The sequence below is a fragment of the Peromyscus californicus genome, unplaced genomic scaffold (assembly GCF_007827085.1).
Source record: "Peromyscus californicus insignis strain IS unplaced genomic scaffold, ASM782708v3 Scaffold_3__1_contigs__length_106647218, whole genome shotgun sequence".
Taxonomy (NCBI): Eukaryota; Metazoa; Chordata; class Mammalia; order Rodentia; family Cricetidae; genus Peromyscus; species Peromyscus californicus.
The window spans coordinates 16,802,396-16,824,258 of NW_026294551.1; the positions used below are offsets into that span (position 1 = coordinate 16,802,396).

Genomic DNA, 21,863 nt, shown 5'->3' on the forward strand with positions numbered 1-21,863 from the left:
AATGGAGGAAGGTGGTTGGGGAGACAAACTGATTACTGAATCTACAACATTAATTAAACTTTAATGGAGCTATTTGTTACATGCTATTTATTCTCAACAAACTCACAGTTGACTAAGGAAAACATATAAATATACCATAGTGTGATAATCACAACAGTGATATCCTGTGGGATTGAGATGGCACAGAAGTAGTATCTCATAAGGCATCCAGGGAGAGAGGGCAATCTGGGTTGCGTGAATGCAAGATAAGTAAAGATAAGACAGAATGCTAGACAAAGGCATGTATGAAGGCACTGAAGTGGAAACAATGTATGCTTGTTATTACTAGAATTGCCAGAGAAGATAAGCAACAGATGAGCCTGGAGATCATGACCGGTCTTACGCTATAGTAAAGAACTTAATTCCACAAATAGTATAAACAAAGGTTGGTTAAGTAGAAAAGTGATACTAGACTATGATGTAAAAGATTCCTTTTTGGCTACATTCTGGGACATGAATCAGAGAGTAAGGGTAGAAAGTCTTAAAGATCAGGAGGTAGTCACCTGCAACAATCTTGACCAAAGATTACACAAGTACACAGTACGGGAATCTTATTTTGTGAACTCTTTATAGCTGCTAGGAGCTCTAAGTGGCTGGTCCTGGTCTACGCCTGTACACAAGGAGTAGGACAGGACAATGTGTCTCCTTACTGCTTTTCTTGTGTTGTTCCCTAAGAAGTCTGTGACAACCCTGTGGGATAGGAGGGGGCAACCTTTTATTTTTGTGTTGGCATAAAAAATAATGGTTTTAAGTTTCTCCTTTTTAGTGGTGTTTTGGATTTTATATAGCTAGCCAGATGGTGAAGAACAGATGTAAGATGACATCTGGAGGGATTAAAGAGGCTGCCAAAGGAAGACAAAAGCACCAAGCACACTCTAGTGATCTGATTTTGGGAACTATGATATGTAAAAATATTATCTCAGTACTATTTTATTATATTCTAAGATGCATTTCATTGATTCTAGATTCACTGCTACCCATATTAACATCTCTGAAACTGGGATGTGACACGATTGTTGTGAGAGTAAAGAACTTGTATTAGTACAACTGACAGAAATGTCTTTTGTTTCTTCTTGTTAATGGAGCTTTGGGTTTGATAATTAAGTAATATAGTTGTAAAACTCTGACCACTGTATTTTCCCTCCGTAAGTTTCCTCAATTAGGTCAGGGTTGCAGATGTGAGACTTCTACCAGCTTAAAAATAAATACATATCTTACATAAATATATGTAAGATTTTGCCACTGAAGCAAATGTCACAATGCAATTGCCATTATAAATTTTAAACTATGTGCTATAAATGAGAAAGAAACATGCAGACTAAGTACAAGTCACTGCAGTTAAAGAAGCAAGCTGAAGTCCATACTACATTAGTGCTAAGTTATAGGGTCGTTTTCACATAGCAAAGACAACAGTCATTTCCAAAAAAATCTCTCTGAAGTCAAATAATTTTGTTTTGGTTTTGTACATAGCTGTGGTTAGCCTGGAACTTGCTATGTGGACCAGGTGCAATAATTTTCCTGCATCTGCTTCTCCAGTGTTGGGGTTACAGATGTATGCAACAATGCCTTGCCTCAAGTAATTTTTTTATAGATCCAGAAATTATATTTTGTTCAAATGTATATTTAACATTGTTTTTAACAGTAAAATTATTGCATGTAAATATCAAGTTAAATATAATACAATACTGACTATAAGCAAATGAACATGAAATTTTGATTTTTAGACTTTTGAGGTGGGATATATATTAACATTAATAAAAATTTATGTGCTTTTAAGTAGGAAATATTTTAAAATTCTGAGTCTATAAATATTTATTCTTTTCTTTTCTTTTTTATATAACACAGTGAGCATGAAGAGGTCAAAGATTACCTTAGGGAATTGCTCTTCTCTTTCTATTATGTGGGTTTAGCAGACTAAACTCAAGTCAACATGGTAGGTTGGCAGCAAGTGCATTTACGTTTTGAGCCATTGTACCAGCCAGGACATAAAGTTTTATTTAAAAATAGGAAATTCATATTTAGCTGGGCAGTGGTGGCACATGCCTTTAATACTAGCACTTGGGAGTCAGAGGCTGGAAGATCTCTGAGTTTGAGGCCAGCCTGGTCTACAGAGTGATTTCCAGGACAGCCAGGGATACACAAAGAAACCTATCTTGAAAAACCGAAAAAAGGAAAAATAATAACAACAAAACCCATCCAAACAACCAAACAAAAACCCCAATCAACCAAACAAACCTCCCTTTCCAAAAGAAATTAATATTTAATAAAAATTTAAGCCCCCCCCATTTATAGTTAGTTTATATCTGTGTGTGTGTGTGTGTGTGTGTGTGTGTGTGTGTGTGTGTGTGTGTGTGTGCGCGCGCGCGCGCCCATATTTACCTGTGGAAGTCAGTGGTTGATGTCTTGGGTGTCTTCCTTAATTACTCTCTACCGTAGTTTTTGAAGACAGGATTTTCACTGTTGTTTCTGTTAGACTGGCTAGTCAGAGAACCCCTTGGATCTGCCTGCATCCATTCTCCCAGTGTTGGGGCTTCAGATTATGTTGCCATGCTTGACTTTTATGTGGGTACTGGGGATCCAAACTCAGGTTCTCATGTTGTACAGCAGGCAGTAAGCTGTACCCAGTGAGCTATCTCCCAGACATAGTTTAGACCCTTTGAAATCTTTCTAAGGATTCCTTTGAAGTACAGCACTAGAATAAGTTTGATATTACAAATTATGATTATTGACCTTATAATTTCTACCCATTATGACTACTGGACCAGCATTTTTGGTCACCTTCCTACTCCCATACCCTTGGTTAGAAGGGTCTATCAGGAGGTATGGCAGCCCTGTACTGGAGAAGGTTTTGCTGACAGGAGAGGTAAACCAACATGTCCCTTCTGTAGTTCTAGGTTCCATATGGAGAACCCTAGATGGTCCCCATCCTCTGACTTCTCTCAGGATGGGGTTCCAGGGACAGCAGCTGTTTCCAGCTGCATATTTTCCTTTAATCTATTATGGGCTCTTAAGTTGCAGCTACCTGGCATCTGCTCTCTTTGGCTTTTACAAAGGGGAAATTGTTTGAGAAGAGAATTCCTGGGCTCTGGACCATTACACATGTAAAAGAAGTCATGAAATCGATGCATAATTTTATCAGAAGAAGAAAGAAAACAATTCAACAAGTTGTTATAACTTTTAGTTAAGTTCAAAATTCTTATCTGATTTTTAACAACATTCTCACCTTTACCAAAAACCATACCCTTCTTCTTTAGTGAAATACGTTACCTACATTTGTCAACTCATTGTTAGTCTCTTTCTCCTGGCAAATATGACACACATCTGGGGTAACTCTACCATTTTCTCTGCCCTAGTCTCACAAAGACACATCAAAGCTTACTAATGTTTCTTCAGATGCTCCAGTTTAGACTTGGAAGAAATACAACATTCATTACTTGCATCAGTCACAAGGAAGAGGCTACTGCTGGTGAGGCAAGGCCCACATGATAAAGAAAATGCTTCACTATACACCAGACAGACTGCACTAGATCAGTTTGCATCTAGCTAGCAACTTTAGTCACAAGGTAAAGTCTGAAAGGTCACAATTATCTTCTGTTTTGTTTATCATATTGTAAGGAAAGTTTATCGTTTAAAGATAGTTGGAAACAAGAGCGGTGATTCTTTTAAAAAAAAGAGCTAAAGGAAAGTGGGCTGAAAGAGGAAAATTGACTAACTTTTCACTTGGGCTGACCTGGTCTCCAACACAAAAGTCTTAAGACAGAATGCTGAAGTATGCCAGACTCAAAATAATGGTATGAGGGACCCAGAAAGTCTGCATGAGCACAACAACACACCACTGAGACAGCAATGTCCAAGACAAGTACCTGTCTCTCCCCAGAGACTGTCAAAACTGTTGATCTGTGCTCGCTCCACTTCCTCTTCATCTTTTTCTGGAAGATCAAGTAGGTAGGAGACAATCTGAAACAAGAAGTCATGTCAGCTCACACTGAGGTGAAAAGCTATGCTGTTGGCACTAATCTGGGAGCTTTGGAAGACAATCCTCTAAGCATCACTAAATTTCTTAAATACAAAAGAAATCAGTATTGATTGCCTCACCAAAGAAACTCCAAACCATTCTGATGGAAAGCTGTCCTATCAGATATAGTTTACAAGTTTTTCTTTAACATAATCCATATATCATGTGATTTAAAAATTACATATTCTTTTTTTTTTTTTTTTTTGGTTTTTTGAGATAGGGTTTCTCTGTGTAGCTTTGGAGCCTGTCCTGGAACTCAATCTGTAGCTTAGGCTGGCCTTGAACTCACAGAGATCCGCCTGCCTCTGTCTCCCAAGTACTGGGATTAAAGGCATGAGCCACCACCACCCAGCTAAATTACATATTCTTATTTAAGATAATGACAATAAAAACTCAGGAAAGAAATATGGAGAAAATTAAGGCCAATATCTCTTTAAAGTGATTGTTTTCTCTTTTCCTCTCAGAAGTATGAGGGCTCTCTGGGAGGTGGGAGGGAGAATGACTGACTGCAAACCACAAAGAGAAGTGACAGCTGTTTCCAGGAATCTGATTGTACTGAGAGTTAAAGACTTTCCATAGACAATACACAAATTTCAGCTTTGCTTTGTACTCCCTTGGAGACAGCTCAAGTCAGCTGAGAGGGTTGCTGCTTCACTGGAATATCCCTTGCAGTGGATGGGCTGGGCAGTAGTGGCCCATGAGAACTGATTCTAAAATTTTCAGAAATTTTACAAGTTGATTGTTAAACAAAGTCAGTCATTTATTAAAAATCGAGTAACAAATAAATTGTATGAAAATGAAGATTAAAATACCTAAACTTGGGCTGGAGACATAGCTCACTGGTAAGAGTGCTTTCCTAGAATGAGTGAGATCCTGAATTTGATCCCAACACCACAAACAAACAAACAAGCCCCTCAACTCTTAAACTTTCTCAATTATTTAACTATATCCTATTATTATCATCTGCGATATTAAAGTTATTTATATTTATTGTATATGTATGGTTGAAACATTGTCACCATGTCATCATGTGCAACTGTGCATTTCTTCCCACCTTCACGCTCAGTGACATAACACTGGCAGTTTAAAGTCAGCCATGGTGGGAATAGTTACAAACTTTATAAATCAATGTTTGGTTTAGAGCTAAACCTGAAATGTGTTTCAGTTTAATCAGTAGAGTTTACATAAAGGTGAGAGACAGTTTAACAGTAAATCAAATCAAATATCAGATTTAATGGCAACAAAATTATTGGGACAAAGAGGAAATTAGATGAAACTCCATTCGAAACATCATAGTTAGGCTACAAACATAGGTTAGTTAGATTCCAATTTGGTCAAAGCCAATATTTAGTTAACCATTCAATTGAGAACACTGTTTATTAAATCACGTGTAATCCATTCTTTAGATTGGTAAAATTTATAATAAACCTAAGCATGTATGTACCTGCTCCCTGGCTATACTCTTCTCCTTTCCTCATGGTCCGTTATTTAACATTTCACAGAATACTACCAATTCCATGTTTTTGCCACAGTTACTAATAATGTAGAAAATACCATCTGTATGATGTTAATTATTTACAGAGAATCCTTCATACAGTCTTGTAAAAAGGTTTCAGTAACTTTACTTTATGGATGAAAAACTAGGGTTCTAAGACATTAGAAAAACTGTAAGATCTAGGATCAAAACAGATCTTTCTGAGTTTCTGTGGGTTATGTACACTTCCTGTCCAACAATGTCTGACCATATGTCCACAAATCAGTAACCCCTCTGTGTCTTGGTGCCATACTCAGCTAAATAGGGGAGAAAGTATGGGAGGAGCTGTGTGAGATAATTTCCAAACTCCTCTCTGACTCTCGTGTTTGTTCCACACACACAATTCTAGGTACCATGGTATCTGAGTAGTGCTTTGTGGAGTTTAATCCCCTTATTCTTCACAATAGTGATTAAAAGCTTTGCACCAATTTGGTTGGCATTTTTGTAGCATGCAAGTTTTCCCCCTACAGTTTCCTAGGTCCTTCAATACATAACTTGGGGAAAAAAAATCCCACCGCCTTTTCTTACCTCAGTGTAGCCCATGCTGGCTGCAGCAATGAGGGCCTGCTGGATGGCATGGCTCTTCTTAAACACTCCTTGCTGCTGGCCTGCCATTGTCCAGTCACACTGAATCAGAAACTTGACAACCTCTAGATGACCCCGCAGAGCAGCATGAACCAAAGCACACTGCCCATTCTTATCCAAGTGATCTACCTAAGGGAAGAGAACAGAGACCTGTATGAACAAAGACTGGTGGCTGCATTCTAACCTAGTCACACTGGCCTAGTGCAGCATGTGTCTACATCATCTTTTCCCACTCTCTGAACTTAGAGGATACTTTCTATTCAGGCTAGATCATAAATGATCTCCAAATACCCTGGGCAACCTTCTGTGGAGAACTTCTTTCCCCAGAAAATGAGGTAAGGTTTTTGTTTCCACATTAAAAGAAAAATAAAACAGAACCCTCAGGTGAAGCTGAGGTAGTTCTCTTTGCTCTCAAATAGTTCTTTTCAGACCAAGACTCAAGAGACCTATGGCTCTGCTGGTACAAAAATTGTCCATGGTGTTCCAAAGAAGAAATATCCCATGTTATGAATCACTCAATGACCACTGAACTTTGGCAGAAACAATTTCTTCTTCCAGTAGGAGCAAAGAATCTCAAAGATCTGGCCTAAATGGCTAGAAGCACTTGTAGCTTTACTCTAGATTAAGCTCCAAAAGCAGTTCAGTGTTAGTTCAAAGTTTAGGTTGAAAGATTGATTATGATCCATCTACCAGAAGGTCCTTAGACAGAAGTTTCCAGTAAGAATGTGGTTATCTGTCTAGGACACTTAGAACATCTGAACCTAAGTTTTGTTTCTGATTTCCCCATCGACTTTGCTGCCACCCTGTGACCTACATGATAACTTAATGCTAATATATGCAAGCACCATATAGGATAAAAAGGTGGAAAAGTAACAAATTCTGCTATCAAGATTTTCAAATAAGATGGGGAGAAGTGACCAAGCCTGTGTTAAAAAAGTATATAATAAATTAAATAAGGAAAGTCAAAGCACAAAGACTTACTATGATTTGGTGTGTTGTATACACATTTGTGTGCATGCACATGTGAACGGTAGATGTCTGCCTTAATTGCTCTCTACCTTATTTTTTGAGACAGGGTCTCTCACAAAACCTCGAGCTCACTGTTTCAGTTTGGCTGACTAGACAGTAAGCCATCGCGATCTCCCTGCCTCTGCCTCCCACCAGTGATGGAGTTACAGATGTGAGTCACTGCCTCCAGCTTTTATATGGATGCCAGGATTTGAACTCAGATTCTCATGATTATGAAGCAAGCATTTTACTGACTAAGCCATCTCCCCAGCCTGCTAAAATCAATCCTGAGTACAGTCAGGACGATACAGTAGGAAGTCTTTCTCAACTGGCTCAGATAGGAAATGATTGCCTTATTCTAGGTTTTTATGGTAGGTACCTGAAAGAAGAAGTTTGTAAGATTGGAAGCATGGATACTTTTCAATGCCAGGCCAAGTAATCCAGATTTTAATCATCAGGTAGTGTTCATGCTCAGAACTGAATAATGAGATTCTTACTCCCTGAGTAGAAGGCTGATTCCAGGGCTGATGTGTAACAGGAAAAGAAGAGGCTGGAACATTTTGTGGTGCAAAAGAAAAGTTGTTCTAAAAAAATACTAGAAACCAATTTGAACTAATGGCCAATTCTGGGTCAATCTGACACTCTAACAAAATGAATACTAATGGTAATGGATTGCAGACTATAGAATAAAATAAACATCCATGAATCCACATATACATATACATAATGAGTGACACAAATACATAATGAGTAAGTATTGGATAAATACACGGGGGAGTGGGGACAAGGCCTCACTACGTATCTAAGGCTGCCTCTGAACTCATGAGCTTCTGTTTCAGTTCCCCGAGTTCTGGGATTCACAAGCACACACACCATGCCCAGTTTGAGACAGCTCTTCTTTACAATGGAATTGCTCTCAATAAATAAGTCAAGAGTGGAAATAGAAAATCACCCTTTAAACAGGCATCATGGCCATAACCTCTCTCAGTAAAAATCAAGAACTGATCCTAACACAAGTAAACAAAAGTGTGATGAGCAACAACCAATTTGTCTATCAGGTCTCAAATCATCTCCTTGAAAGAGATTTTTCTTATTACAAAGGGAAAAACATACTTTCAGAGTTACTACTTGGAAGACACTACCCATAACCAAGTGATAGGAGTAATCACCTATAATAAGATATGTGGACATCATGCACCTCACATACACATTTCAATTCAGAGATGGAGATCACCCCTTGCTATCCTTTCACAAAATGAATAAATGGAAATATAATGAAATATCTAAATTGAAACTTTCTACAAAACAACTGACCAGAATTATTCAAAAATTTCAAATTATAAAAGACAATGAAAAACCAAGAAGTCTCCTGGACCAGAGGAGACTGAATGGAATGTAATATATTAAACAAAAGACAGATCACTTACTGCAGTGAGAAAAGGGCCTTAGTGGGTCAGATGGAGAAATTTCAGGAAGGTTTATGGGTTGACTAATCGTATTGTATCAATATTAATTTCTTAGTTTTGATACTATTATTACAGTCACTTAAACTGTTAACATCAATGAAAAGCTGGATATAAGATGTATGAGAATTCTCTATTTTTGCAAGTCTAAATTTTTTCAAAATAAAAGATTTCAAGAAATTAAGGAGTTGGACATAGTGGCATATGCCTTCAATCCTACCACTTGGGAGGTAGAGGCAGATCTCTGTGAGTTTGAGGCCAGCCTGGTCTACATAGTGAATGTAGACAGTCAGGGGAGGGCTACATAGAGAGACACTATCTCAAACGAAACAAAACAAAACGAAACAAAACAAACAAAGAAAAAAGAAAAATTAAAGGGTGCTGTCTAGTAGGTAAAATCATAATGCTAGAAGAGGACAAGAGCAGTGCAGCAGCACTAGCTGGGAAATGTGCTGGAGGCCTCAGAATTTCATAAAAAACATCATGTCAATAGTAAAGGTTTAAAAAAAGATTTTTCCATAACCTGGCAACAAGCCAAAGAAATAGTAAAGAAATGTCCTACTTGTTCCTTCTACAATCAAACACCATTACCACCAGGATGTAACCCAAAGGGTACTCAGAGGAATGAAATCTGGCAGATGGACATGTTTCACTTTGCAGAATTTGGAAAATTGAAATATGTACATCACACTATCGATACTTATTCAGGATTTCAATGGGCAACTGCTTTGAGTTCTGAAAAAGCTGATTCTGTAATCACTCATTTGCTAGAAGTTATGGCCATTATGGGTATACCTGCACAAATCAAAACTGATAATGCTCCATCATATGTCTCTGTTAAAATGAAACAGTTTTTTGCTTATTATAATATAAACCATGTTACAGGTATACCACATAATCCTACAGGTCAAGCAGTTATAGAAAAATCAAACAGAACTCTAAAGGATATGCTAAATAAACAAAAAGAAGTAACAAAAACCCCCAGAAATAGACTACATAATGCTCTATTAACTTTGAATTTTCTCAATGCCAATGAGAAAGGAACAACAGCTGCAGAGAGACATTGGATAATAGAAAAAACTACAGAATTAAATCAACCTATATACTTTAAGGATGTGCTGACCTCAGAATGGAAACCAGGATATGTGTTACATTGGGGACGAGGTTTTGCTTTTATTTCTACAGGAGAAGATAAGCTGTGGGTACCATCAAAATTGATAAAGGTTCGATTTGAACAAGAGAAACCTCTTAATTAGAGGAGGTGATAGTTCATCAACTATCATAAACATCCAATTTAAACTAACTTATACCAGTAACACATGCCTTTTCATTTAATCAGATAACTTGTCAAAAAGGAACATCCCCAAAAAACCTCGGGGAAAGGTTTTTGTTTTTGTTTTTTAGGAGAATGAAGGTTAAGGAATTTGAAGAACACTGTACAAATGAGACAACTGAAGAAAAGGGACAAATCGTCTATCCTAAGAAACAGAGTGAAATGGCATATGGGTATGTTATCTAAAAAATTTTATGTCTTCCTAAATGTTTGTTTCTGTTTTTCTTTAAAGATTTAACACTATTGGTCTTCTAATAGTCCCAGTTCAATTAAAATTTAAAGCTGACTTTGGAGTTGGAGAATGGCTCTCTCCTTCTTTAAACTCAAGTATGTTGTTAAAAGGAAAATGCAAACTCCCTGTATCATGCCAGAAGAAAAGAGCCATCTTCTGCTATGGGACAGGAGAAAAGCCAAATTAATTAAGTGACTATTCTATTACTAATCTCAACTCTTTGATTCTATTCTGATTCTTTAAACTTTTCTTAAAGTATAAATTTTATATCAAAATTTACAAGATTAATATATATAGATATATATACATTTTAAACTTTGTTAAGATATAGAGTATATATAGAGTACTAACTAATTCTAAAAAGTCGCATATATATTCTTTGTGTTCGAGTCTCTTATCAGTTTTTTGCAGGAAATCACGGTCAGGCCTAACATCAACTGAAGTCTCCAGGAAGAAGATGGGGCCCCACAACAACAACAATTCCACGTGGACAATAATAATATCACTAAGCTGACAAACATCATCTACAGATCAGCTTTGAACTACAAGGTGCTCAGAGCAATTTTGAGATGACTAGCTGAAATGATCCAGTCTCAAAGACTACTTGAATAAGGACTTGAGATAAACCCTGAACTTTGGCATTATACACAGACTGGATAACGAAGGATAGAGTTACCTTTCCTAGAATTTGACAATTAACCTAAAATTTTTCTTTTCAGGATAAAGATACCTTCGCCCATACCCAGCAGGAAGCAATTTTAAGAATACAACGCCCACATTCCCAAAGAGGTGGTGTGGGACGGGTGGTTTTTTTGGTCTTTTAATGGGTTTTGGGTCTGGGATAATTTTCATTGATTAGGGGGATTGGTTACAAGTTGTTGTCAAGGTTAGGAAAAAGGCTAAGCAAAGGAGATTAGATTTAAGGTTCTTATTTAAAAAAAAAAGAGAAAGAAAGAAGAAGAAAAAGACAATTACTAGTTTTAAATACTTTACATTGGATTGGATTGTTTTATATTGTATACAAATTATATATATTGAAATTGATATTGTTAGAAAATGCTTTATGTATATTTCTAATTGTACCGTTCATTTAACAATGTAATGCAATTTTCTGATCCTTGAATGTTATTATTACCAACTATTAGGATATAAAGAAATGAAGGTTAGTAGTTAGACATTACAATAGAACTTGTAGTCATATTAGATATGTTTTAAAAATTGAGCAGATATATTTTAGACAGGTCATCTTCAAACCCTTCAGAGATCTACAGAATATGGCATTTAAAATGTTTTAATAACTTAGAAAATTTTTCTTTTTTGAGACATGTTGGCTCCTGGCAGTACCAATCTACTTCAGAGAAAATATGGGCATTGAAGAAACTGCATATGGAGTTAACTTTCATTGTGGCAAAAGTTAGCCACTGGACAACAAAGTATCCTCGAATCAACTGCTGACAAAATGGACAGACAGGACATGAAACAAAGGACCACTGATTCTTGCCAAAACAAGTGTGGTTATGGCTTTATCAAAAGGCATCTTCTGAGGCCAGGACAATATGGCACCATCCCTGAAGTGGCCTTCGCAATTCGGAAAAGGTACAGTGCCCTTTTCTTTGAAGGCAGCTGAACAGGCAGTGGGCCGATGGCCTCTGATGTGCAATGGAACAGCAGCTGAAACAGTTATTCTTGAAGAGTAACTAAGCTCACGCCTCTCAATAGTAGACTGGCATTTGATAGAGGGATGTGGAGAAGAATGGGATGCTGAGATGAAGTCATATATACACAGCCAAGAAGAATGGACAGCTGAATTAAAAAACCATCAACAATTTCCAGAATCCTGAATCATGACATGACACTAGTGGAATTCAGGTGTTTCTGGTACATGGACTACTCTCACTCAATGTGAGGTTGAACTGTTGACCTTGTGTACATCCTACTTTACAAATGAGTCTGTCAAACACGCTAAGCCTATAGGCTGAAGATGATGCCCCAACACTGCGGAGAAACCTCAGATGATTGTCCAGGCAGCTGGCTGTTTCTGTCAACTCACAATTTTTTGGAAGTTGCTTGCATATACTTCCCGTTTTTGTTTTTTTGTTAGCTAATATTATTTCCTTCTTGGGTCTCTGAGGGAGTTGAAGATTAGTTAGTTATAGTTGAAGATTAATTAGGATAGAAAGTGAATTAGATACAATAGAATAGATAATGGAATTATTTTCTCTGAATTTGTCAAATACAAATGAACTTATATTGTATATAGTTATTGTACTTTTGTATATAGTTTTTCTTATGTTAGTTATAAGCTTTTTCTTTTTTTCTTTTTATTAAAATAGAAAAGGGGAAATATGGTGATATTTTATTTGTATTAAAATGTTATTTGTATGTTAATAAATAAAGTTGCCTGGGGTCAGAGCTATTAGCAAGCCATAGGAAAGCAGGGCAGTGGTGGCGTTCTCTTGTAATCCCAGCACTTGGTAGGCAGAGCTGGGTAAGTCTCTGTGTGTTCAGGGATACAGCCATTATTGGATACACATACCTTTAATCAATACCAATCATGGAAAACCTGCAGGCCTATACAGACAGGCTGTGAGGAGGCGGTCATGTGGTTGGGTTTACAACCAATGAGAAGGCAGAACAGGAACTCTATATAAAGACTTTAACACAGGGGTAGCTCTGGTTCGGAGAGGTAGGACCACCGCAGGAGGAAGGGTAAGGTTTTAGCTCTTAGCTCTGACCTCTTGGCTTTCTTCTTTGCATTGGTTCTGTGTTTCTTATTTAATAAGAAGGTTGGTTACATCTACACGGTGCCCAGGCATTTTCAAGATAAAACTGAACAGAGTTGGCTACTCAATGATTTGGTAAAGGCAAAAGAGACAAGTATCAAAGGATCTTCAGCATTAGCAGATTTTAAAAGCAGGAAGAGAAAGAGTCATGCAGTAAAGACAGTGAGTTATTTTGGAAGGTTAATGTGAGGTGCCAATGAGGCATCTGGGTATAACTGTCAAGAAGGCTGCCAGGAATGTGAGTCAGAGCTCAAAGTTTCTTCTCAGGAATTAGCAGCCTGAAGTCAAGAATCACTCAGATGTGAGTACAAGAACCAGAAGGCAGTTGTCTTTTACTCCAAAGCCTATGATTTTAATGTTGAGAGAGTATGAGGACAAAGACCAGAAGGCGGAATCTCAGTGAATTTATATCAGGAGAAAGAGAATATAGAGAGAGGAGCAGGCACAGAGGTGGGAGAACTCAGACAAGAGCAGAAGCTGAACATTTCAACATCGCAGGGAGGCTCAGGGATGGGAAGGGAAAGGACTATGTTTCTGGTGACTGGCAAAGTAGTTCATAACTTTGGGAGAATCTTAGTTGAGTGATGGAAAGTTAGAGTTCTCTCTCCTTTCTTTCTAGTACTCTTTATTAGGTATTCCATGAGATTTAGACAACTTTATCCCTTAATCTCCACAATCTGTGAATTGTTTTAATATATGAAAAAAGTGAGATTAAGGAAGGTAAGATAGCATGTTTAGATCCTCACAGGAGGGAAGTGTGGACTCAGTTGCGAATTTAAACAATTATATTTGATTTTAAAGCTTATGATTTTAAAAACCCAATTTGTTTATCATTCATGGAAGCTGATTACAAGTGGTTAGGGAGTAGTGAGGAAGTGGAAGTAACTCTTAGGACCAATCTGAGGGGTGCAGAAAGGAAAGGAAGAGATGAGATGTAGCTTCTGGTTAGCAGCTGAGAGGAGTTTCTTTTTAAGGTAGGGAGACACTTCTGGTTTATAGATATTGAGAAAAAGGTAATGGGAACTAAGAAAAGGAATGACATAACAGGTAGGAAAAGAGCAGCATGCCAGGACCAAGCACAGGCAGAGGCAAGTGTTGAGAGGAACCAAGTACTTCCTTGTTAGGCAAGAGCACAGGCCAGTGTAGGAAAGAACTTGTGACAGATGTTCGCTGAGACAGACACTTACTTCCCTCCATTTTTCTTTTTTTAATTGAGGGCCTTCCTATATATTCCAACTGACTTTGAACTTATGATTCTCTTGTCTCAGTCTCCCAAGTCCTGGGGTTACACCACCACACCTTGTTTTTAACTTAATCTTTCTAGTACTAAACACGGAAGAGGTGACAGGATTTTGAAAAAGAGAATGAACAGTGTAACCATTTGCTCTAGGAGAACAATGAAAAACAAGTAAAACAATGGCACGGACAGAGAAGATTCATGGACCTAGCTAGGATGTGAATTTATATCAAGAGTGACATCAGGACCAGATATTCTCTTTAGAGCATCCATTCAAACAAAGGGGACATTGTTACAGGTGGGTAATCTGTGTCACAGTAACATCTAAGATTCTGTGACTTCATTGAGAACCCCAAGTTTCTTTTCCCAAAGAAGTCTCAGAAATTTCGCTTTCGTCTCTGGTGAGAGACAGCACTGAACATCTCAAAATGAGGTTGCACATATTACTTAGGTTTTACTGTGAAACCACCAACATTCTTAAGTTTTCATGACAATCAAAATACCATAAGGCTACAATTTTCCTTGGTGGCCTACATTTGTGAAGCAAGTGGTTTTCTTTTACCAGTATTTTGAAACTGAATTCTTCTCTATCAGTGGCTTGGAAAACATTATAAAGAAAACATTTTGGGGACTGAGGTGACGACTCACTGGGAAGAATACTTGCTTTGTAAGCATGAGAGCCTGAGCTTGATCCCCAGCACCCACATGAAAGCAGGCCATGGGGGTGTACCTGCAATACCAGTGTTAGTGGGCAGAGACAGGAGGATCCTGGGAGCTCATTAGCTAGCCAGCCTAGTTGAAAAGTGAAGCTTCTGGTTCAATGAAGGATTCTTTCTTAAGACAATAAGGTGGAAAATGATAGGAGGAAGACACCAGTGTTCTGCTCTGGTCTCTATATGTGTGCACCTGTGTGTGTGCATGCACCTAAACATTCATGCATATATTCTCTCATACCACATAAAAAACAGTAACATACTTTGGGAATGTTTTCAGAGAACTGAAATGTGCTAATGAACATTTTGGGTGCCCTTGGCTAGGCTGTGGATCTTTTCTCCAAATCTCTAGGATGGTGGTTTTCAAGGATCTTTCACATCTCTACACCTAAGGTTTCTTTCTATATATGAAAGCCTTCGGGTCTGCAGGCATTGTTCAGTTCAGACCTCCCACTGCAGGCTCTCTGCCCCTTGCTTCTCTTCTGTATTTTTGTTAGAAAGGGGATTCTTCTGTGCTCAATAGAAACCTTCTGAGCTGTTAGGTAGGAATTTTTGTGGTTGCTGATAAATGTTGTTTTACAAGTCCTTCTCAAAGATTTTAAAACTATGTCCTGATGTAATATGCACTGGAAAGGCCATGAGGACAAACAATGGGACATGAGCTCAGTGAACCCTCCCTTGGATCTGCTCCACACCAGGGTTGGGTACACCTAGATTGCTGAGGTAACAAATGAGTTAAAAAGACTACATTGGGAGGAAAGGAAAAGAGAAGAGAAGAAAAGCAGCAGCAGAGTGGGCAGCTATTACCTTGGCCCGTTTCTTGCACAGCAACACCACAATGCTCAGGAACCCTGCTGCTGCAGCATAACCCAGAGGAGTCAGGCCACTCTCAGAAGAGGCATCCACATTGGCCCCAAATTCCAAAAGCAGGGCCACCATTTCTGTGTAACCAAGGTGAGACTGGACACATAGGATTGGGGCATTATTTAAAACCTCTGTCCGGTAATTAATATTGGCACCTCCCAAAATCAGCAGTCTGCTGACCTAGAAACAGAAACAATAATCAGACATCAGTCATAATTTTTTAGTCATTTTTAAATTAAATCACTTGAGACTCTACAGTAGTGTTCAATAGCATTTAGGAGCCATCTTTTTTATTCTTTATTTGTTCCCTTTTGAATATTTTGTTTTGGAAAATAATGTATAAAACATCTCCTTTATATAAACTGCTCACTGGCTAGAATGAGAGCTCACATACTGAGCGCTGAATGTTGGCTCACTTAAGTGAATTCTTGATTTAAGAGTTCCTCCCCAAATAGAGGCTACCTGAAATCAATTTACCCTTCAGAACCAAGTGTGTATATATATATTATATATATAATATATATATTATATATATATACACACTATATAACAGCCTTAGTTACCAGAATAAAACATAGCAATTTAAAATACATTACAACTACTAAAAGAGTATTCATTGGAAACAGTCAGAGATCAACTACATGGCTACTTGATACCCTTCTAGCTATATTTTCCAGTCAATTCTTCAATCTATTTGCAGTTTCTTTGTGTTACCTTTACATTTGGAGTGTAGAGATTTCGTAAAGAGGCTAATGCCATGGAAAGGCCTTCTGTACTATAGGAGATCCAGAGACCTTGGAGGATGGAGGATGATACACCAACTTTTTTACTCAAACCCTGAAAAAGAAATATGGAAACAATTAAATTATTAATAAAAATAATTTTTGTGAGACAAGGTCTCTTTATGTAGTCCTGGCTGTCCTGGAACTCGTTTTTGTAGACCAGACTGATCTCAAACTCACAGAGATCCACCTGCCTTTGCCTCTCAAGTGCTGGGATTAAAGGTGTGCACCACCACTCACAGTGAGATAATTAAATTATTAACCTAGCTAAAAAGTATCATCAGTAGTGAGTGAGTGAGTGGCCCTTAGGTTTTTGGTACCAATGAATGAGTGTAGAGTCTCATTTTAACAATGTTCATATCCTGCAAAGCTGATAGGGACAAAGACTAGTTTTAGAGAAACAAAGTAACTTAAGTTGTCTCCAGTAGTAGATCACTTAACATCTTTTTTTTATTTTCCTATTAGCTTCCTTAAGTAACTTAAATTAAATCACTCAGATAATACTGTGGCAGAGATAATATTTTAATAACTTACTTATTTTTGTTTTATGTGCATTGGTGTTGCCTGCATATATGTCTGTGTGAGGATGATGGATCTGCGGGAAATGGAGTGACAGACAGTTGTGAGCTGCCATGTGGGTGCTGGGAATTGAACCTGGGTCCTCTGGAAGAGCAGCCAGTGCTCTTAACCACTGAGCCATCTCTCCAGCCCCAGCAGAGATAACTTTATCCTTGATTTTCATTTCATTTTCTTCCTGGACATTTGGGAAAATTATAGTTACTAGCCTCCTTTGCAGCTAGGTGGATCACACGACTCAACTCTGGCTAAAAAAATCTGGGCCTTAGTAAAATGTCTTGTTTAGGCTGGCTCCCAACCCCACTGTGTGTTTCTGCAGACTTTTTACTGTTTCTCTTACAGTAGATGCAGAGGATCCAATGGAGAATCCTGAAGCCTAAGGTGATTTCAGAACTATTACACAGAAGGAAACTGCACAAGTGATCTGCACTAGACTACAGTGTAAGAGAGAAATAATTCAGTCTTTAAATTGCCCAGTGGTTAGACACTTTCCACCAAGCCTCTTGCTCTTCTGCCAAAATATGGGTGAATTAAACAGAAAATCTCAAGGGAAGGAAAATAGTAGCAATAAAATTTGGGAGCTTGCATGCCTTTAATCCTAGCACTCGGGAAGCAGAGGCAGGTGGATCTCTAAGTTGAAGGCCAGCTTGGTCTACAAATGAATTCCAGGACAGGGCTACAGAGAATGCCTGTCTTGGACCAAAAAAAAAAAAAAAAAAAAATTGGGGGGCTAAGTGATCTGGGGAAGAATGTTTTTAAAAAATGTATGCTACTTCTGCTTGCTTTGCTCCTTAAAAAGTAAACTGTTCTATTCATTTGATATACTATAGAAGGAACATTTACAAAGGAATACTTGTTTATGGATATAATTTTATCTAGCAAAATATCAAGTCACAGTGGGTATGCCTTTCCATAGAAGGCTGACACTCTTATTTTCCAGAGGGAATTCTTCTAGAGAAAAGGTGCAAAGACAAATAATGAATGCCATGGGAAGCTGGACCTGTGAACATTGTCAAAGGTTTTTCTGGCAAAGGTGTCTTTTTTCTTTCTGTAGGAATAATGTGATGGCATAAAAATTTTTTTTATATATATATATATATATATGTGTGTGTGTGTGTGTGTGTGTATAAACACTGCCACTCACACACACATATATCTTGAGGAACAGTTTATGAGTATACTGCATGAGGGGAGTGGGCAGGGCAATAGATAAAGTACTGCCTACAGCTGAAATAAACATTTAGATTTTAATTTTTATTTCTTATGGTATGGTGGCTATATGCTTGTGATCCAGCACTCAGGAAGATTAGACAGGAATATTTAAGCCTTGCTTGGGCTACACAGTAAAACTGTCTCAATTAAAAAAGAAACAAAAATCAAATTGGGTTATTTATTTTTAATTAATTTTTTAAATGTAAAAGTTTAAATGTACTTTGATAATTTTATACAGTACTGTATTTATATCATTTCCAAACCCTCTCCCCATTCTAATTCTTCCCATGCCCATCACTCCAAGTTCATGACTTCTATAATTACACACACACACACACACTCATGCTCTATTGAAACCATTTAGTGTTGCTCCTATCTATGCATGTTTAGGGCTGACCACTTGCATGGATAACTTATGAGGAAGTTCATTTCCTGAAGAAGACTGGTTTCTACTCTCTCAACAGCCACTAACTGCTTCATCTGTATGTGGGGCTTTCTAAAATTTTCCTTGTTCAAATTGGCATGTTGACTGGTGTTGCCACTCTGCAGGTCTTGTTTAGGCAACCAAATTCATGGGTGCAACGTTCCTATCATGTTTAGAAGACATTATCTAGCAGCAGGCATCCTGGCTCTTTGGCTCTTAGAATCTTTCTGTCCCCTTTTCTGCAATGTCTTATAAGTGGATTTTTTTTTTTTTCTTTTTGAGACTGGGTCTCATTCATGTTTTCCATGCTGGCTAAATTCACTGCATAGCAGGGATAACCCTGAAATTCTGATCCTCCTGTCCTTTACTGACCAAGTCTGGGGAGAGGAAGATCAAGGAATGAGAGAGGACGTCAGGGATCAGGGACCAGCCACCCAGCCACCCAGCCACCCAGCTACACAGCAAGCCATGGAGTAAGAAGTAAAGAAAGATATGCAGAAATAGAGAAAGATAAAAGCCTGGAGGCAAAAGGTAGATGGGGTAATCTAAGTTAAGGAAAGCTGACTAGAAATAAGCCAAGCTAAGGCTGGGCATCTATAAGAATGAATAAGCCTCCATGTGATTTATTTGGGAGCTGGTTGGTGGGCCCCCCAAAAAGTAAACAGTAAAAAACAACCAACAACAATCAAATGATGGGATTACAGGCATACAACCCTCATACTTGGTTTATTATGTGTTGCACTGAACCCAGGATTTTGGGCATGCTAGGCAAGCACTCTATTGGTCATATCCCTAACCTGGATTAAAAGAGAAAAAAGTGCCTTTAATGACATGACTTTGTCAAAGTGGCTGCCTGTGTCTAAATAGTCTCAACATGAAACACACAGCTGGACGAAATGAGGAACAAGGATGCTAATCACTTCCACCCATCCTCTTGTTTCATCCTATCTTGATTGCAGAGAAAGGACAAGGGGATGAACCCTAAGAGCTGGGTCAAATCTTGGTAGGGAGGACCAGTGGGATCTCAGCAACACAATGCCTCTGGGAGGATGAAACAGAATCTAGTTTAAAGCCCTCACACGACAAGGAAATTATTGCTCCTTTAATCCTCTTCCACTATTTAAAATGGCTAATTAATTTACAGACTTTCCATATTGTTTACGGCTTTGAGGAGTTCTGTTCCGAATCTCTCTACTAGAGTCGTCATCTAGTTGCCAAAAATTGGTCACACTAAAGGAGGACGGGTAGACAACAGCATCTAATCAGTCATTTTTTAGAACTTCTTTTAATTTGTGCTAAAAACAAGGACATCAAATTCTTATTTGGCTAATTAGTTAATATGCAAACACACCTAAAAATTATGAAGCAAGCCTATCACTAAGTTATGATTGCTTATTTTGACACATGAGATCAAATATTTTTAGAGTTCTTTTTCAAATAATTTCAAAGCTCCTCAGTCAGGCTCAGAGTTCAGTTATAGGGCTCATCTTCACTGCAGAGCCTAGAAAACCAGGAAATACAGCTCCAACTCCCCATTTGGGCCTCAGTTTCTTCATTTAGAATATGTATGGGCTTCACCAAGACCTTTGAGGAATGATATAGTACATTAACAATTTGGTAGAAAAATCACCAGAAAGTATCAGTATCAACAGAAACGTTTAGCAGCGAGGTCCCACCCCATCTTACACATTGTAGGTGAGGAAAAAGAAAGGGAATCTAACATTTACTCAGCATCTAATGTGTCATGTTCTGTATCTAGAACCTTCCATGCATTAGCTCTCTCAGCTTACTTCACTCTGCACAACGCTGCCTAGGAGACAGAATTTACTATTTCAGCAGAGGAAACTACCTAGAGATGATTAAGTAATTTGTTCAAAGTCACAAAGTTACTGGAGCTGAAATTAGAAGACAAGTCTTTTTTGTTTTTTAAAGATTTATTTATGTATAGTGTTCTGCCTGCATGTATGCCTGCAGGCCAGTAGAAGGCACCAGATTTTATTACAGATGACTGTGAGCCACCATGTGGTTGCTGGAAATTGAAATTAGGAACTCTGGAAGAGCAGCCAGTGCTCTTAACTGCTGAGCCATCTTTCCAGCCCCATTTTTATTTTTTAAAAGCTCTAAAGTTTTGGGTTGGAGAGATGTCTCAGCAGTTAAGAGTTCTGACTACTCTTCCAGAGGACCCAGGTTCAATTCCCAGAACCCACATGGCAGATAACTTGTAGTCTGTAACTACAAGATCTGACACTCTCACACAGATAGCTATATATGCAGGCAAAACACTAATGCACATAAAACAAACAAGCAAAACAAAACTCTAAAGTTCATGTTCTGTCTACTACACCAAGATTACTAAAAAGTTCACAGTACCTGATTCAGTATGTTACTTCTGAATTCTCAGCTGGAAAAGTAGCAACTATAATAGACAAAGCAGTTGATTGCTGGCTCTTTCCTTTACTATAATTCCAAATCATTCTATAGTTGGCCCTCTGTTTCATCCCAGACAATGCCATTTACTCCTATGGCTTCATTTATTTTTATGATTTCATCTGGGCATTATATGCTGCTTGTAAAGAATAATTAAAAAATCATACTCGATGGTTTAATTTTTTTTTTTTAGTGACTCACAAGTTAGGTTGGTGAGTCATTTAACCTTGTTAAAAGCTAGAGGGAAAAGAAATGGAAAGGCTGGGTCCACATGGTGGTAGACAGGTGATGTCTCAGCACTTCAGAGAATGAGGCAGGAGGATCACTGTAAGTTTGAAGCCAGTTTCGTCTATATATGAGTCTTGGGCCAAAAAGGGCTACACAGTGAGATCCTGTCTCCAACAAAAATAACCAACAAAACAAAAACAAAAGAAAAAGACAAAAAGATAACAGAAAAGGAGATAGGCAAGACCAGACAGTGGTGGAAGGATTACAGAGCAGCACTGGGAGTCCTAGAGCAGGTGGAGTAAACACACAAGAAAGAAATCTAAGATATAGAAGCAGAGTCTAGACCTGGAATATTAGCTCTACCTGTACTATAGACTTTTGATTTCTTCTGGTTGATGGAGTTGACTC

The 21,863-nt window shown here is 38.1% G+C and overlaps 1 protein-coding gene across 14 annotated transcripts in view; it reads right to left on the bottom strand.

Annotated features, from left to right (window-relative positions):
* Tanc2 (tetratricopeptide repeat, ankyrin repeat and coiled-coil containing 2) overlaps positions 1-21,863 on the bottom strand; it is a 314,497-nt gene that overhangs the window by 24,868 nt on the left and 267,766 nt on the right. For all 14 annotated transcript variants that reach the window (XM_052756540.1, XM_052756535.1, XM_052756531.1 and 11 more), the window contains 4 exons: positions 16,521-16,643; positions 15,750-15,986; positions 6,117-6,302; positions 3,903-3,996 (listed from right to left, as the gene is read on the bottom strand). In XM_052756540.1, coding sequence (XP_052612500.1) covers positions 3,903-3,996; positions 6,117-6,302; positions 15,750-15,986; positions 16,521-16,643 — 640 coding nt within the window. The remainder of the gene's footprint in view (positions 1-3,902; positions 3,997-6,116; positions 6,303-15,749; positions 15,987-16,520; positions 16,644-21,863) is intronic.